Raw genomic sequence first — 19,529 nt, 5'->3', positions numbered from 1 at the left:
GCCAGATTGCTCAGGAGCCGCGTTCTTTCCGCACAGAGCCAGCGAGTGAACTTCCCAAGGCGCTACCAAGCCCTCGCCGGGCGGACTGCTGGAAACGAAGCGGCAGGATCGGGCTGGACTTAGGAGCCTTCTGTTTTGTAAACTCCAATACCTGGGTTTCCTATTTCAGGTATAGGTAGAATCGAGATGACAGGAAACCAGAAGCTCCTGGCTGGGGCAGGGCGGTACCCTTGTTTCCCAGTGTCAAACCGCGCCACCAGCAGGTGCGAGGGGACCGCGGAGGTGACGGCAAGGAACTTTCTCCCCAGTTGTAAACCTTTCGCGGAGACTACCTCAGTTAGTATTTTCTCTGCTTCGCAGAGGCAGGGAAACCAGCTGGGACAGAGTTGAAGGCCCGGCTCCTATTGGTGGGTTCTCCAGCCACCGCCTGCTTCCGCCCACCCCCGCCCTCTCCAGGTGCAGCTCATCTCCCGCCGCCGCTGGGTCGGGGAGGGGGCAACTCTCCAAGCACAAGCTACGCTGGGTCACTCGGCCGCGCTGATTCCCAGCCCCCTGACAGTCGGTGGCACCCGGGACCGCTAAGAGAGGTGGTGAGAGGGACTGGTGAGGGGGAGCTAGACGGAGGGGTCCTGCTCTCTTTTACCCTTTCTACTGGAAAAGAGGGTCTACGGGGACTGCAGGCATAAGTGCCAGAGGTGGGCTATTGCCCGCAGGAGGGACCAGGGTAGGACGACCTAGACCCCTCTCCTACCCTCCCCCAGCAGGCAGTACCCCCTCCACGCCCCCACCTGCCCGGTCCACGCTGAGCTCACTGACGACTCGTGCGCTCCCTGCCCTGGAGCTGCGACCCCCAGCGCCATGGAAGCCGCTAACCTTTCAGTGGCCACCGCCAGCGTTGCCCTTGCCCTGGGACCCAAGACTTGCAGCAGTAGCCCAAGCCCGAGCGGGATACCCAGTTCGACCCCGGGTAATGCCGTCCTGCAAGGTCGGGAGCCGCCCTTCTCTGTCTTCACTGTGCTGGTGGTGACGCTACTAGTGTTGCTGATCGCCGCCACTTTCCTGTGGAACCTGCTGGTTCTGGTCACCATCCTGCGGGTCCGTGCCTTCCATCGCGTGCCGCATAATTTGGTGGCCTCGACGGCCGTCTCGGACGTACTAGTGGCAGCGTTGGTGATGCCACTGAGCCTGGTGAGTGAGCTGTCTACCGGGCGACGTTGGCTACTGGGCCGGAGCCTGTGCCACGTGTGGATCTCCTTCGACGTGCTGTGCTGCACGGCCAGCATCTGGAACGTGGCGGCCATCGCCCTGGACCGCTACTGGACCATCACGCGGCATCTGCAGTACACGCTGCGCACCCGCCGCCGCGCCTCGGCGCTCATGATCGCGTTCACCTGGGCGCTGTCTGCGCTCATCGCCCCCGCGCCGCTGCTCTTTGGTTGGGGCGAGGTGTACGACGCTCGGCTCCAGCGCTTCCAGGTGAGCCAGGAACCCTCCTAGGCCGTCTTCTCCACCTGCGGCGCCTTCTACCTGCCGCTTGGCGTGGTGCTATTCGTCTACTGGAAGATCTACAAGGCAGCCAAGTTTCGTTTCGGCCGCCGCGGGAGAGCTGTGCTGCGGTTGCTGGCCACCATGCAGGTGAGGGGTGGGCTGCGCAATGTTGCTTGGGGAAGGGTTTGCTAGAGAAGGAGGCAGCTTGACGAATGGGAGAGTGGGCGGAAGCTTGTACGATTGGAGCGCGCGCCTACCTGGGGCACACGAGGAAAAGTTTGCCATCAATTCTTCTGAAGTGTACACCGAGGGGCTAGTCACCGGCGCATCTGGCACGCAATGAGGGGCTTCGCGAGCTGCGTACTTGGTGCGCGCAGAGGAAAAGGTTTCACCATCTGCACATTAGGGAGTTCGATCTGACACCGACCCACGGCGCACGACATGGCCGGTGGGGCTTGTAGGTTCAGCCTGTCTCAGTAGCGATGAGGGCACACCCTGTTACCTGCACTATCTGTTGTTTTCCCCCTGAAACGCCCCCGTCCATGTGAGTCCTGCAGCCGCGACTTCCTGGTCCCGACTAGACCTAGAGGGGATGCAGTGGACTGGGAATTCGTCTTGCAGAAATTCCTGTGGCCAATCACGCCTTATTTTCTGTCTCTACGGTACCCCAGTCTATCCCCTGCAGTTCAGAGACTATTCCCCAACTCTATTAGCCAGCACCCTGCCAAGGAGAAAAGTGAGGATTTTAAAATATAATAATTGGTGTCACTTTACTTTTCTTATCTCAACCCCAGAGCTATCCTCTAGTGATTTAGGAAAGAGAACCATGGATTCAAATCTCAGCTTGGGACATTGGGACAGTTGCTTAATATCTGTGGGTCTCATTTCTTCATCTTTAAACATGTTCATTCCTCATTCATAGGACTCTTAGTGAGGATTACGTGAGATGAAGAATGTAGAGCCCCTGGCATAGTGGCTGGCATACACTGGGTGGCAGACTGGCTGGAGAAAGAAGGGGTTCAACAGGATATTGCCTGGCAATCCATAAGGAGCAGGAAGACAATGCTAGAAATGTAATGAGATGAGCAAAATTGCAATCGGCAGATCTTCTCTCACCGTATTTATTATTCTGTCTGAAGCTTTCTGCCTTTTGGCCAGGATCTAATAGGTGCTCAGCATCCTTCTCACTCTGGAAGCCTCAACTTTCTCTTTTGAGGGTCTCAGGTATTTGAATTAACATGCTCCCAGTCCTTTAGATTGACAGGATTTATTGCCCTTTGCAGATACAATACATGGGGGAGGGAAGCGGTGCATAGAAGAGGAAAAAAAACAAGGAAAGTTTTTTGTTGCTAGTTTTGTTTTTATTTTGGAAAATTAACTCAGATACTTAGGCTAACAGACAAATACATGCGATTTTAAAAGTAGGCCTTTTTTCTTCTTCATTAAATGGCAGAGGAATTTTGCAGCATAAAATAGGAATGTCAAGACTATAATTGGAAAGTGTTGGTGAGGGAGAGCTTTATTCAGAATTAATGATGTTCTTTGAAAGGTCCCTTGGAAATGCCTGGGGTGATTATAGCTTTTCTGTCTGATTGCCAAGGTAGGGCTGACTTTTAATAGCTGCATCAATCCAATGTGCAGTTAGAGAAATTACAGTGAAATGGATGCCAGAAAAGCTTGCCAAGCCTTATTTTAGTGTTCATTTTTGACAGCTCCCATTCAGGCAGGTGACATAAGGAAGAGGTGACTGGATGAGAGGCTGGACAATCTGGAGTGTCCGTTGGTGGATAGAGAGAGCACGGAGAGGCAGAGGAAGTATTAAAATGTAGCCACTCCCAGCAGGAGGACCTGGGGTAAGCCCTTCCCCACTTTGGGCCTCAACTACTCTAGCATGCCGTATTGTTCTAAGTCATGTCTAAGGGCCTCGAATCACAGGATGCTGAGATTGTAGATGGAGTAGTATTCAGTTGCATGCTGCTTCTTTGGGTCGCAGCAGGCCCTCACTCAAGCTTCTGGGTAATGTTCCTGAGTCCATGTTGGCAAGCCTTCTGGCAACAAGACACCTAAACAAAAGCGTAAAACACTGTGCCAGAAATACTTTCTCTCTACTTTCCCCCACCTGCATCTTTCTACACTCCAGGGGAAATGAGTTGGATTGAGTTTAGGCTCTGCAAAGTGTCTGTACTGTTTGCTATAGGGAACAGGAGCATATATGAAGCTTGAAGGCCTCTGTTGATGAGGCTGTGTAAAACCTTCATCTTTTTCAGAATTCTGTGTCTAGGTCCCAACACTAAAGTATTATAAGAAAGGGGTCTTGGCCGGGCACGGTGGCTCACGCCTGTAATCCCAGCACTTTGGGAGACCGAGGCGGGTGGATCACGAGGTCAGGAGATCGAGACCATCCTGGCTAACACGGTGAAACCCCCTCTCTACTAAAAATACAAAAAATTAGCTGGGTGCGGTGGTGGGCGCCTGTAGTTCCAGCTACTCCAGAGGCTGAGGCAGGAGGATGGCGTGAACCCCAGAGGCGGAGCTTGCAGTGAGCCGAGACATCACACCACTGCATTCTGACCTAGGCAACAAAGCGAGACTCTGTCTCAAAAAAAAAAAAAAAAAGCGGGGGGGGTCTTATCAGAATGTACTTTTTGGGCAATGATTAATCCTTTGGGGCAAAATGCAGTTTTTGAAAGTTGAGAGGGGAAAAAATATGTTTACTGAGTGAATTGTCTCTTCCAGACACATTTCTGATGCTTTACATTCACCCTTTCATTTCATTCCCACAATTCAGTAAAATTGGTATTAAGTCTGTATTAGTCAGGATAAGCTAAGGCATGCTGTGGTAACATGTAACCCCAAACCAGAAGTTTATTTCACTCTGACTTAAAGTTCAATGTGGGTCTGGTGGCCTACCTGCGTAGCTCTCTTCCAGGCAGTCTCTCATGAATTTGGGCCATTTATCATTTTTAGCTATGCTGTCTTGCACATTTGCCTTCCCGATATACTGTGGCAGAAGAGCTACATATGGAGATATACCAGCTTTTCACTGCCTTACCCTGAACTGGAAACATGTCACCACTATTTGCAGCCCATTAGCCAGCCATTGGCAGTGAATTGGAGCAGAACATGTGGCTATCTGGTGAGCACTGTCTTTGCCAAAAGGCCCTCATTTTACAGATGAGAAAACTGCAAGAGAAAACTGTGGTAAGGCACCACAAACCTAGTTCATCCAAAACCACACAGTTACTGGGTAGAGAGGCTGAAGGTTGTACCAGATCTAAGAATCACTGTTTTCAGCCAGGCGTGGTGGCTCACGCCTGTATTCCCACACTTTGAGTGGCCAAGGCAGGCAGATCACGAGGTCAAGAGATCGAGACCATCTTGGCCAACATGGTAAAACCCCATCTCTACTAAAAATACAAAAATTAACTGGGCATGGTCGTGCACACCTGTAGTCCCAGCTACTCGGGAGGCTGAGGCTGGAGAATCCCTTGAACCTGGGAGGCAGAGGTTGCAGTGAGCTGAGATCATGCCACTGCACTCTAGCCTGACGACAGAGCAAGGCTCCAACTCAAAAAAGAAAAAAAAAAATCACTGTTTTCATTACTCCATGCTGTCTCCAGGCACTTGACTTCTGAGGCCTGCCCCTCTGCTCATGGGTGTCTCAGTTTGAGAGGAATGAGGCAGTCATAGCCCAGTCAAGGTGGGTCCCATGAAGCAGGATCTCAAAACTCTTCATGTGAACTCTCCTTTCCAGGAGAGCTGAACACAATTGAGCACAAAAGCCTTGCCTGCTTCTGTCAGGGGACAAGTTTAATTCCTGCCCTGGTGTCTTTTCTTTCAACATGTTAAATTGAGACTCTGAGCATCCCATGTACAGTATAATCTGCTCCCCACCCCAAAGCAACCCTCATGGGTTACAATTACTTCCTACTGCCCTTTGCCCTTTACTGTTTAGAAAAGAAGAAACATTATTTCTTTGGCTTTTAAAATGTGACATCAAAAGGGTGTTTTTTTTTTGTTTTTCCGTCTCTCTTTTCTTTGCTATTGCTTGTTTGACTTCTGTGTGCAATTTGATGCTGGGACCTAGTTATCCATCAGGCATAGTCATACTATTTAGAACCAGAATTATTTTAGGGACCCATAGAAATGTTTTAATTTCTTTTAAAATTAGAGGAAAAATGAATATAACACTAATGAATATATTATAATGAATCCAGTCTTGCTTATACTTGCTTATGCTAGTCTTTAAATTAACATAATTTTAAGTATTTCTTAAGGAAGGAAGGGATACATGAAGGCAAAGATGTCTAGGGACCACACAAATTATAATGAAACCTTGGTTAATATCTTGCCCTCATTCTTTTTTTTAATTGTACTATTGCTTTCTTTTGAAACTTTTTAAATATATTTTTTAATAGCTCTTAGGCTACAAGTGGTTTCTGTTTACATGGATGAATTATATCGTGGTTAATTCTGAGATTTTAGTGCAGTTGTCACCAGACTAGTATCCCCTTCTAAGTCTCCAAAGCCCATTATATCACTCTGTATGCCTTTGCATATATTCATAGCTTAGCTCCCACTTATAAGTGAGAACATATGGTGCTTGGTTTTCCATTCCTAAGTTACTGCTCTTAGAATAATGGCCTCTTGCTTCATCCAAGTTGCTGTGAAGACATTATTTCATTCCTTTTTATGGCCAAATAGTATTCCATTATGTATATCACATTTTCTTTATCTCCTCATTCATCGATGGGCACTTAGGTTGGTTCCATATCTTTACAATTGTGAATTGGGCTCCTGCACTCATTCTTAATCCATACATACATATTGGGAGATAATGTACATCGTGGTTAAGAGAATGGGACTTGGAAACAAAGAGACATGGATTTCCATTTTTTCGACTGCCACTGATTAGCACTTCAGCCAAGTGACTTAATCTACACCTACAATTCTGCATATGTAAAATGGAAATATTACCACGTGTCTTATAATAATCTTGTGAAGAGCAAATGAGATTCTAGCATATGTGGAGTCCCTCAAATAGTAAACCATAAATAATAGCTACCGCATTACTTTCGTTATTTTTCTATTTCTCTTATAAATAATAAGAAAAGTATTATTTTATTTCTCTTATTGCTATTCCTTATAATCTTAGGTAGATTATTTATTGCTTGTGTAGAAAATTATCCCACAGTTTAGTGGCTTAAAAGAACAAACATGTATTAACTCACAGTTTCTGTGGGTTGGGCATTGGGAATGGCTTAGCTGGGTGGTTCTGACCTGACATCTCTTTTGGCTGTAGGCAAGATGTTGCATGGGGTTGCAGTCATTCGAAAGCTTGACTGGGGCTGGAAACTTTGCTTCCAAGATGGAGCACTCACATGCTTGTTGACAAGAGGCTTCAGATCCTTGAGAAAAGGACATTTCCAAAGGGCTACTTGGGTGGTACCACATGATAGCTGACTTTCCCCAGAGCGAGCCATCCAAGAGAGTGAAGCAAGGAGGAAATTGCAGTGCCTTTTATGACAGTCTCAGAAGTCACATATGATTATTTTCTACTCATTAGCAGTGAGTCACTAAGTCCAGCTCACACTCAAGAAAAGAGGAATTAGGCTTCATCTTTGGGAGAAGTGTTTTCCAAAAAGTGTTGAACATGGTGTTCAAAATTACTTGATTGACTTACCGATCTTATGTATCAGGCAATGTCCTCTGAGGTTTCTAAGAATGAATAAGCAGTTTCCTGATCCCAGTGGATTTTTAGTAGATTATAATTATAGAATTATAAATGCAATAAAGTCTTATAAGTGCTCTGCTAGAAAGCTGTCCAAAGTACAATGGTATTTGAAAGATTTAATCGTGTATGGGAAAGCACTATGTAAGTTGTGAAGAGCAAAGTAAATGTGAGGTATTGAGCTTTAGGGTTTATGTCAACTTGGAGCATAGATTTTAGATAATGCTGTATTACATTGACATTTTGCTTGAACAATGACACACTAACATAAAGGTTACGTGCAGTAGGCCCCAAGTGACCCAAAATCTGTACAGAGCCATTTATGTTTATATGTTTATTTTAAACTGACAATAATCATATATATCTATGGGATACAATGTAATTTTTAAAAATTTTATATTTTTAATTTTTGTGAGTATACAGTAGATTTATATTTTTATAGGGCATGTGAGATATTTTGATACAGGCATGCAATGTGTAATAATCACATCAAGGTATATGGGTTATCCATCACCTCAAATATTTATCCTTTTTTATGTTACAAACAATCCAGACCAGGTGTGGCGGCTCATACCTGTAATCCTAGCACTTTGGGAGGCCCAGGCGGCCAGATCACGAGGTCAAAAGATCGAGACAATCCTGGCCAACATGGTAAAACCCCATCTCTACTAAAAATGCAAAAATTAGCTGGGCGTGGTGGTGCGTGCCTGTAGTTTCAGCTACTTGGGAGGCTGAGGTAGGAGAATTGCTTGAACATGGGAAGGTGGACGTTGCAGTGAGCTGAGATTGTGCCATTGCACTCCAGCCTGGCCACAGAGCGAGACTCTGTCTCAAAAAAAAAAAAAAATCCAATTATACTATTTTAGTTATTTTTAAATGTACAATAAATTATTTTGACTATATTCACCCTGTTGTACTATCATATGCTAGATCATATTCATTCTATCTAACTGTATTTTTGTACCCATGAACCCTTCTCTTTTACCACCTCCCACTACCCTTCCTAGCCTCTAGTAGCTATCATTCAACTCTCTATCTCCATGAGTTCAACTGTTTAAATTTTTAGCTCCCACAAATAAATGAGAACATGTGAAGTGTGTCTTTCTGTGCCTGGTTTATTTCACTTAACATGATTACTTCCTGTCCCATCCATGCTGTTATGATGGGATATCATTGTTTGTATGTATGTACCACATTTTTTTTATCCTTTATCTATGAATGACCACTTAGGTTGTTTTCAAATCTTGGCTATTGTTAATAGCACTGAAATAAACATGGGAGTGCAGATATCTCTTCTATGTACTGATTTCCTCTCTTTTCGATATATGCCTGGCAGTGAGATTGCTGAATGATATGGTAGCTCTATTTTTAGTGTTTTGAAGACACTTCAAACAGTTCTTCATAGTGTCTATACTCATTTACATTCTCACTAACAGTGTACAAGGGTGCCCTTTTCTCTACTTCCTCACCAGCATTTGTTATTGCCTATCTTTTGGATACAAACCATCTTAACTAGGGTGAAATGATATCTTATTGTAGTTTTGATTTGCATTTCTCTGATAAGCAATGATGTTGAGCACCTTTTAGTACACCTGTTTGCTATTTGTATGTCTTTTTTTGAGAAATGTCCATTTAAATATTTTATTCACTTTTTAATCAAATTATTTGATTTTTCTCTATAGAGTTATTTGAACCCCTTATATATTCTGGTTATTAATCCCTTGACACATGGATAGTTCGCAAATATTTTCTACCATTCTGTGGGTTGTCTCTTTGTTGATTGTTTCCTTTGCTCTGCAGAATCTTTTTAACTTGATGTGATCCCACTTGTCCATTTTTGCGTTGGTTGCCTGTTCTTGTGGGGTATTACTCAAGAAACCTTTGCCATATCAAATGTTCTGGAGAGCTTCCCCAATGTTTTCTTGCAGTAGTTTCATAGTTTGAGGTCTTAGATTTAAGTCTTTAATCCATTTTGAATTGATTTTTACATATGACAAGAAGTAAGGGTCTAGTTTCATTCTTCTGCATACGGATATTCAGTTTTCCTAGCACCATTTATTGAAAAGACTGTCCTTTCCCCAGTGTATGTTCTTTGAACCTTTGTCAAAAATGAGTTTGCTGTAGATACATGGACTTTTTTCTGCGTTCTCTATTTTGTTCCATTGGTCTTTGTGTCTGTTTTATGCCAGTACCATGCTTTGGGTTACTATAGCTTTGTAGTACAGTTTAAAGTCCAGTAATATAATTCCTCCAGTTTTGTTGTTTTGTGTTTTTATATAAATTTTAGGATTGTTTTTTCTATTTCTGTAAAGAATGTTGTTGGTATTTTCATAAGGCTTGCATTGAACCTGTAGATTGCTTTAGGTAGTATGAACATTTTAACAATATTTATTCTTCCAATCAATGAACATGGAATACCTTTCCATTATATTGTGGAAATTTCTTTTTCTTTTCTTTTTCTTTTTTTGAGAAGAAGTCTCACCCTGTTGCCCAGGCGGGAGTACAGTGGCATGATCTCGGCTCACTGCAACCTCTGCCTCCTGGGTTCAAGTGATTCTCCTGCCTCAGCCTCTCAGGTAGCTGGGATTACATGTCATCTTCAATTTCTTTCATTAGTCTTTTATAGTTTTTATTCTAGAGATCCTTTACTTCTTTAATTCCTAGGTATTTAGTTTATATGTAACTATTGTAAGTGGAATAACTTTTTAAATTTATTTTTTCAGATTATTTGCTATTGAAATATAGAAATGCTACTGATTTTTGTATGTTAATTTTGTATCTTGCAACTTTACTGAATTTGCTTTTTAGTTCCAATGGTTTTTCAGTGGAATCTTCAAGTTTTTCCAAATCTGCAAACAATGACAATGTAATCGGACTTCTTCCTTTCCAATTTGGATGCCCTTTATTTCTTCCTCTTGTCTGATTGCTCTAGCTAGGTCTTCCCATACTATGTTGAATAACAGCGGTGACAGTGTCCTTGTCATGGACACTGTCCTTGTCATGATCCAGTGTCCTTATCATGGACAATGTCCTTGTCATGTTCCAGATCTCAGAGGAAAGACTTTTAGTTTTTTCCCATTCAATATGATACTAGCAGTGTTTCTGTCTTTTATGGCTTTTATTGTGTTGAGATATGTTATTTTCTATACCTAATTTTTAAAGGGTTTTTATCATGAAAAGATGTTGAATTTTATCAAATGCTTTTTAAATATCAATTGAAATGATCGTATGGCTTTTGTCCTTCATTCTGTTGATATGATGTGTCACATTGACTGATTTGCAGATGTTGAGCCATTCTCGCATCCTGGGATAAATTCTGCTTGGTCATGATGAATGATATCTTTAATGTGTTATTGAATTTGATTTGCTAGTATTTTGTTGAGGACTTTTGCATCAACATTTATCAGGGATATTGGTCTATAGTTTTTTGTTTGTTTGTTTTAATGTGTGTTTGTCTGGTTTTGGTATCAAGATGATACTGCCCACCACAGAATGAGTTTGGAAGTATTCCTTCCTCCTTTATTTTTCAGAATAGTTAAAGTTGGTTTGGTATTAGTTCTTTTAATGTTTGCTAAAATCCAGCAATGAAACCATTGGGTCCTGGGCTTTTCTTCGCTGGGAGACTTTTTATTATGGCTTTGTTCTTATTACTTGTTATTGATCTGTTCAAGTTTTGGATTCTTTATGGTTCAACCATGGTAGAAGGCTATCCATTTCTTCTAGGCTTTCCAATTTATTGGCATATAGTTGCTTATAGTAGCCTCTAATAATCCTTTGAATTTCTGTGCTCTCGGTTGTAATGCCCCCTTTTTCATCTCTGATCTTATTTATTTGGGTCTCCTCTCTTTTTCCTTTATCTGGTAAAGGTTTGTTGGCTTTGTTTATCTTTTCAAAAGACTAAGTCTTCATTTTCTTGATGTTTTTATTGTTTTCTTCATTTCAATTTCATTTATTTCTGGCTAGATCTTTATTGTTTATTTTCTTCTAATTTTGAGTTGGGTTTGCTCTTGCTTTTCTGATTCTTTAAAATGCATCATTAGGGCTTTTTGTGAAAGGTTTTTTTTTTTTTTTTTTTTCTTTTTTGATGTAGGCAATTACACCTATAAATTTTCCTCTTAATACTGCTTTCACTGTGTTTCATAGGTTTTGGTATATTGTGTTTCCATTATCATTTGTTAAATTTTTTTTTTTTTTTTCAGACAGAGTCTCACTCTTTCACTAGGCTGGAGTGCAATGGCGGGATCTCGGCTCACTGCAACTCCACCTCCCAGGTTCAAGAGATTTCCCTGCTTCAGCCTCCTGAGTAGCTGGGATTACAGGCATGCACCACCATGCCCAGCTAATTTTTGTACTTTTAGTAGAGACAGAGTATCACCATGTTGGCCAGGATTGTCTCGATCTCTTGACCTCGTGATCTGCCTGCTTCAGCCTCCCAAAGTGCTGGGATTACAGGCATGAGCCACCGCACCCAGGGTATAAATTTTTAAATTCCTTCGTAATTTCTTCATTGACCCACTGGTCATTTGGGAGCATATTGTTTAATTTCCATGTGTTTGCATAGTTTCCAAAATTTCTGTTATTGATTTCTAGTTTTATTCCATTATGGTCAGAGAGGATACGTAACATAATTTCATTTTTTAAAAAATTAATTAACACTTGCTTTGTGGCCTAACATACTGTTTATCCATGAGAATGATCCATGTACTAAGGAGAAAAATGTATATTCTGCAACTGTTGGATGAAATGTTCTGTAAATATCTGTTAGGTTCATTTGGTCTATAGCACAGGTTAAGTCCAAAGTTGGTTTGTTGATTTTCTGTCTGGATAATTTGTCCAATAATGAAAGTAGAATGTTGAAATCTCCAACTAATATTGTTTTGTGGTCTGTCTCTCTTTTTAGCTCTACTAATATCTGCTTTATGGATCTGAGTGGTCCAATGTTGGGAGCACATAGACTTATAATTGTTATATCTTCTTGCTGAATTGAACCCTTTATTTTATATAATGACCTTTTTGTCTCTTATAGTTTTTGTCTTGAAATCTATTTAGTTGCATATAAGTATAGCTACTCCTTTTTATTTGTGTTCCTTTATTTATTTATTTATTTATTTGAGATAGAGTCTCACCCTGTCACCCAGGCTGCAATGCATTGGTGCAGTCTCGGCTCACTGCAAACTTCACCTCTTGGATTCAATTGATTCTCCTGCCTCAGACTCCTGAGTAACTGGGATTACAGGCATTGCCACCCCGCCCGGCTAATTTTCTGTATCTTTAGTAAAGACGTGGTTTCACCATAGTGGCCAGGCTGGTCTCGAACTCCTGACCTCATGATCCTCCCACCTCGGTTTCCCAAAGTGCTGGCATTATAGGCATAAGTCACTGTGACCGGCCTCCTCCTCCTCCTCCTTCTTCTTCTTTTTTTTTTGATTTCCATTTGCATGGGATATCTTTTTCCATTTCTTTATGTCTATGTGCGTCTTTATAGGTGAAGTGTATTTCTTGTGGGAAATAGATTGTTGGCTCCTGTGGTTTTTTAAAAATCATTCAGCCACTCAATCTCTTTTGATTGTAAAGTTTAGTTTATTTACGTTCACTTATTGTTGATAAGTGAAGACTTACTTCTGTCATTTTATTACTTGTTTTCTGGTTGTTTTGTGGTCTTTTTTCCTTCCTTCTGGTCTTCCTTTTAGTGAAGGTGATTTTCTTTGGTGATATGTTTTAATTTCTTGCTTTTTATTTTTTGTGTTTGTGTTATGTGTTCTTTTACTTGAGGTTACCATGAGGCTTGCAAATAATATCTTATAACCCAATATTTTAAACTGATGGCAACTTAACACTGATTGCATAGGCAAACAAATAAGCAAAAAGAAAATGAATAAAAACTTTACACTTTAACTTTGTTCCCCTGCTTTTTAACTTTTGGTGTTTCTATTTATATTGTATGGTACTATGTCTTATAAAGTTGTCATAGTTTTTTTTGTTTGTTTGTTTATCTTTTAGTCTTTCTGCTCAAGATTGAGTAGTTTATACACCACAATTACAATGTTATAATATTCGGTGCTTTTCTATGTACTTACAATTACCAGTGAATTTTGTGCCTTTGGGTGATTTCTTATTGCTTATTAACCTACCTTCCTTCCTTCCTGCCTGCCTTTCTTTTCTCTCTCTCTCTTTTTTTTTTTTTTTTTTGAGATGGAGTATTGTTCTGTCACCCAGGATGGAGTGCAGTATCTTGACTCTCTGCAACCCCCGACTCCTGGGTTTAAGCGATCCTCCCACCTCAGTCTTCCAAGCAGCTAGTGTGAAAGGGTATCTTGGGGCCCCCAAATCACTAAACTAAAGGGAAAAGTCAAGCTGGGAACTGCTTAGGGCAAACCTGCCTCCCATTCTATTCAAAGTCACCCCTCTGCTCACTGAGATAAATTCATATCTGATTGCCTCCTTTGCAGAGGCTAATCAGAAACTCAAAAGAATGCAACCATTTGTTTCTTAACTACTTATAACCTGGAAGCCTTCTCTCCACTTCAAGCTGTTCCCCCTTCCTAGACCCACCCAATGTTCATCTTACATATGTTGATTGATGTCTCATATCTCCCTGAAATGTATAAAACCAAACTATGCTCTGACCACCTTGGGCACATGTTGTTGGGACCTCCTGAGGCTATCATGGGTGCACATTCTCAACCTTGGCAAAATAAACTTTCTAAATTAACTGAGATCTGTCTCAGATTTTCTGGGTTCACACTAGGATTACAGGCATGCACCGCCACTCCAGGCTATTTTTTTTTTTTTTTTTTTTTTTTTTTGTAGAGATGGAGTTTTGCTACGTTGGCCAAGCTGGTCTCAAACTCTTGGCCTCAAGTGATCTGCTCACCTTGGCCTCCCGAAGTGCTGGGATTACAGGTGTTTGCCACCATTCCCAGCCTATCCTTTTCTTTCTGATTGAAGAACTCCCTTTAGCATTTCTTATAGGACAGGTCTGGTGTTGAAATCTCTCAGCTTCTGTGTGGTAAAGTTTTTATTTCTTCATCATGTTTGAAGGATATTTTTGCTGGATGTGCTATTCTAGGATAAAAGTTATTTTCCTTCAGCATGATAAATATGCCATGACACTGTCTCCTGAACTGTAAGTTTTACACTGAAAAGTCTGCTGCCAAATGTATTGGAGCTCCCTTGTAGGTTATTTCTTTTCTCTTAATGCTTTTAAGATCTTTTCTTTATCCTTGACTTTTGATAGTTTGATTATTAAATGTCTTGAGGTAGTCTTATTTGAGCTAAGTCTGCTTGGTGATCTATAACCTTCTTGTACTGGGTATTGATATCTTTCTCTAGGATTGGGAAGTTCTCTGTTACCTCTTTGAATAAACTTTATACTTCTCTCTCTCTCTCTCCCACCCCTCTCTCTCTCTGCCTCCTTTTGAAGGTGAGTAACTCTTAGATTTGCCCTTTTGAGGCTATTTTCTAGATCTTGTAGGTATGCTTCATTCTTTTTTATTTGTTTGTCTCTTTTAACTGTGTATTTTCAAATAGCCTGTGTTTAAGCTTACTTATTCTTTCTTCTACTTGATCAATTCTGCTGCTAACATACCCTTACATTCTTTAGTATGTCAGTTGCATTTTACAACTCCAGAATTCTGCTAGATTCTTTTTAATTATTTCAATCTCTTTGTTAAATTTATCTGATGAGATTCCAAATTCTTTCTTTGTGTTACCTTGATTTCATCGAGTTTCCTCAAAAGAGCTATTTTGAATCATCTATCTGAAAGATCACATATCTGTCTCAACAGGGTTGGTTCCTGGGGCCTTATTTGATTGATTTGGTGAAATCATATTTCCCTGCATAGTCTTGATGCTAGTAAATGTTTGTTAGTATCTGGACATTGAAGAATTATTCATTTATTGTATTCTTCACAGTCTGGGCTTGTTTGTACCCATCCTTCTTGGGAAGGCTTTCCAGGTATCCAAAGGGACTTCAGTGTTGTAATCTAAGTTTTCAGTCACTACAGCCATATCTGAATTAGGGGGCAATGCAATCCCAGTAACGCTGTGGCTCTTGTAGGGTTGTAGAGAGGTATCACCTTGGTGGTCTTGGTTAAAATCTGGAGGAATTCTCTGAATTACCGGGAAGAACCTCTTATTCTCTTCCCTTTCTTTCAAACAAACAAAATCGCTCTGTGCTGAACTACCTGGAGGTAACACAAGCACCCTTGTGGCCACCAGCACTGGGATTCTGCTGGGTCAGACTTGAAGCCAGCACAGCACCAGGTCTTGCCCAAGGCCTGCAATAACTATGACCTTGGCTACTGCCTAGGTTCAGTCAAGGCCCCAGGGCTCTGCAATCAGCAGGTGGTGAGGCCAACAAGGCTTGAGTCCTTCCCTTCAGGGCGGCAAGTTCTCCTAGGCCCTGGGCACATCCAGAGATTCTGTCCAGGAGCCAGGGCCTAGAGTCGGAAACCTTAGAAATCTACCTGGTGCTTTAATCTACTGCAGCCAAGCTTGCACCCAAGCCACAAGACCATGTTCTTCCCACTCTTCCCTCCCCTTTCCACAAGAGGAGGAGTCTCTCTCCATGGCTACCACCACTTCACACCTGTGGCGAGTACTGCCTAGCTACTATTAATATTCACTAAGTGCCAAGGGCTCTTCAGTCAGCTTGTGGTCAATGCTGTGACACCTGTGACTCTCTCTTCAGGGCAGTGGGCTCTCCTCTGACCCAGGACAGGTCTAATAATGTTGTCCAGGAGCCAAGGTCTGGAATTGGGGACCTTAAGAGTCTGCTTGGTGCTCCACCCTACTTCGGCCAAGCTAGTACCTTAGCTGCAATACGAAAACTCCTTTACTCTTTCCTTTTCTCAATCAGAAGGAGTCTCTCCTCATAGCTGCCATAGCTGGGAATGTGCTGGGTCACACCTGAAGCCAACACATCCCTGAGTCTCATCCAAGGCCTATGGCTTGTACTGTCTGGGTATCACTCTTGATTATTCATGGTCCAAGGGCTCTTTAGTCAGCAGGTGATGAATCCTACTAGGATTGGGTTCTTCCCTTCAAGGCAGAAGCCCCCTTCTGGCCCAGATGTGTCAAGAAATGTTGTCCAGGAGCTAGGGTCTGGAATGGGGGCCTCAAGACTCTGCCCGATGCCATATCCTACTGTGGCTGAGTTGGTATCAAAATTACAAGACAATGTCATCTTTACTCTTCCCTCTCCTCTCCTCAAGCAAAGGGGAGTTTCTCCTGAAACTGTAAGCTGTGCTGCCTAGGGTTCGCTGAGGGGTGACACAAGCAGTCCCTTGGCTGCCCTGGCTGGTGTCTCACTAGGTTACTTGCCCCCAAAGTCCACTGGCTCCAAGTCCAGCAAAGCACCAGGACTTGCCCAGGAATTATAGTCCTTGTGGCCTAGATTGCCTTTTAAGTTTGTTTAGATCCCCAGAACACTTTAGGCCTGCAGTAGTGGGACTTATCGGAATTCAGGTTCTGACCACTGGTATGGGCGGTTCTCTATGGCTAGGCTAGGGTTGGTCTAAATGCTTCCTCTGTAGGCATCAGCTGAGTTCTGCATGGCATTGCTTTCTGCTGTGACAAGACAGCACTGAGTTTTAATGCAAAGCCTCACAATCACTGCACTTTCCCTCCAACAAGCACACAGATTCTCTCTCCACACCACATAGCCACTGGAGGGGACGCCGAAGCGGTGGTATCAGCAATTCTAGACTGTCTTTCCTATCCTCTTCAGTGCCTCTTTCAGTGATATGAAGTTAAAACCAGAAACTGTGATCACTCACTGTGATGGCTAATACTGAGTGTCCATTCGATTGGCTCGAAGGATGCAAAATATTGTCCCTGGGTATGTGTGTGAGGGTGTTGCCAAAGGAGATTAACATCTGAGTCCGTGAACTGGGAGAGGCAGACCCACCCTCAGTCTGGGGGGGCACCATCTAATCAGTTGCCAATGTGGCTAGAATAAAAGCAGGCAGAACAACATGGGAGGACTTGACTCAATGAATCTTCTGGCCTTCATCTTTCTTTCTGTGATGGATGTTTCCAGGCCTCAAACATCTGACTCCAAATTCTTCAGTTTTCAGACTCTTAGACTTACACCAGTGATTTGCCAGGGGCTCTTGGGCCTTCGGACACATCCTGAAGGCTGCACTATCAGCTTCCCTACTTTTGAGCTTTGGGGACATGGGCGGGCTTCCTTGCTTTTCAGCTTGCAGGTGGCCTACTGTAGGATGTCGCCGTGTGACCATGTGAGTCAATACTCCTTAATAAACTCCCCTTCATATATACATCTATCCTGTTAGCTCTGTCCCTCTAGAGAACCCTGACTAGTACACTCACCAAATTTTTGGTTCTTATGAAGGTGCTTCTTTGTGTGGATAGTTGTTCAATGTGTTGTTCCTACAGAGGGGACAATAAATGAAGACTTCTATTTGGCCATCTTTGCTCTGCCTCTGAATGAGCAATGTAATGTTTTGGGATATATATATACACACGTATATATACACATACACACACACACACACAAACACATATGGATATCAAGAAAATTAACATATCACTTCACATGTTTTATTTTTTGTAGTGACAAAATTTAAAATATATTGTTTTAGCAATTTTTAAATATTCATCACATTATTATTAACCATAGTCACCTTGCTATGCAACAGATTTTGAAAGTTTTTCCCTTTATCTAACTGGAACTTTGTACCATATAGTCAAAGTCTCTCCATTCTCCAGTCCCCCTACCCTCTACCCTCCAGCCTCTGTAGCCACCACTCGATTTTCTACCTCTATAAGTTTGATTTTTTTTAGATTCCACATAAAAATGAGATCATGGAGTATTTATCTTTCTGTGCCTGGTTTATTTCAATTGGCATCATGTTCTCCAGCTTCAACTATATTGCCAAAAGTAACAGAATTTCCTCCTTTTTTAAGCTAAATAGTATTTTATACACACACACACCCCCCCATATATATAATATATATATACCATATTTTTCCTATTCGTCTCTTGATGGACACTTAGGTTGATTTAATATCTTGGCTATGGTGAATAATTCTGCAATGAACATAGGGGTGAAAATATCTCTTCAGTATACTGATTTCAATTCTTTTGGAATTGAAATACCCAGAAGTAGGATTGTTGGATCATATGATAATTCTCTTTTCAGTTTTTTGAGTAACCTCCATACTGTTCTCCATAATGGATGTGCTAATGTAAATTCTCACCAACAATGTGCAAGCATTCTGTTAGTTCCACATCCTTACCAACACTTCTCTCATCTTTTGATAACTGCCATTCTAACAGATATGATGTGATATCTCACTGTGATTTTAATTTGCATTCTCTGATTAGTGATATTGATTTTTTTTCCATAAACCTCTTGGCCATTTGTATATCTTCTTTTGAGAAATAGCAGTTGAAATCTTTTGTCCATTTTTAATCAGGTTATTTGTTTTCTTGCTGTTGAGTTTTTCAAGTTCCTTATGTATTTTATTTTATTAATTTTTTCTTTTTTTTATTATACTTTATGTTCTAGGGTACATGTACACAACATGCAGGTTTGTTACATATGTATACATGGGCCATGTTGGTGTGCTGCACCCATTAACTCGTCATTTACATTAAGTATATCTCCTAATGCTATCCCTCCCCGCCTCCACCCACCCCACAACAGGCCCCGGTGTGTGATGTTACCCTTCCTGTGTCCAAGTGTTCTCATTGTTTAGTTCCCACGTATGAGTGAGAACATGTGGTGTTTAGTTTTCTATTCTTGCAATAGTTTGCTGAGAATGATGGTTTCCAGCTGTATCCATGTTGCTACAAAGGACACGAACTCATCCTTTTTTATGGCTATATAGTATTCCATGGTGTAAATGTGCCACATTTTCTTAATCCCTGTCATTGATGGACATTTGGATTGGTTCCAAGTCTTTGCTATTGTGAATAGTGCTGCAATAAACGTACATGTGCATGTGTCTTTATGGCAGCATGATTTATAATCCTGTGGGTATATACCCAGTAATAGGATAGCTAGGTCAAATGGTATTTCTAGTTCTAGATCCTTGAGGGATTGCCACATTGTCTTCCACAATGGTTGAACTAGTTTACAGTCCCACCAACAGTGTAAAAGTGTTCCTATTTCTCCACATCCTCTCCAGCACCTGCTGTTACCTTACTTTTGAATGATCACCATTCTAGCTGGTGTGAGATGGTGTCTCATTGTGGTTTTGATTTGCATTTCTGTGATGGCTAGTGATGATGAGCATTTTTTCATGTGTCTGTTGGCTGCATAAATGTCTTCTTTTGAGA

The 19,529-nt window shown here is 41.9% G+C and overlaps 1 protein-coding gene across 1 annotated transcript in view; it reads left to right on the top strand.

The window, feature by feature from the left end:
* The first annotated feature begins 858 nt into the window (after positions 1-858).
* Positions 859-19,529, top strand: part of LOC105542086 (5-hydroxytryptamine receptor 5B-like) — a 41,030-nt gene continuing 22,359 nt past the window's right edge. Inside the window, 1 exon segment of the mRNA XM_011983459.1 lies at positions 859-1,635. Within this exon segment, the coding sequence (XP_011838849.1) occupies positions 859-1,635 (777 nt within the window).

Source organism: Mandrillus leucophaeus, unplaced genomic scaffold, assembly GCF_000951045.1.
Source record: "Mandrillus leucophaeus isolate KB7577 unplaced genomic scaffold, Mleu.le_1.0 Scaffold25, whole genome shotgun sequence".
Lineage (NCBI taxonomy): Eukaryota > Metazoa > Chordata > Mammalia > Primates > Cercopithecidae > Mandrillus > Mandrillus leucophaeus.
Note: the sequence above shows the minus strand (reverse complement) of the source record. Positions and strands in the feature narration are given on the sequence as shown.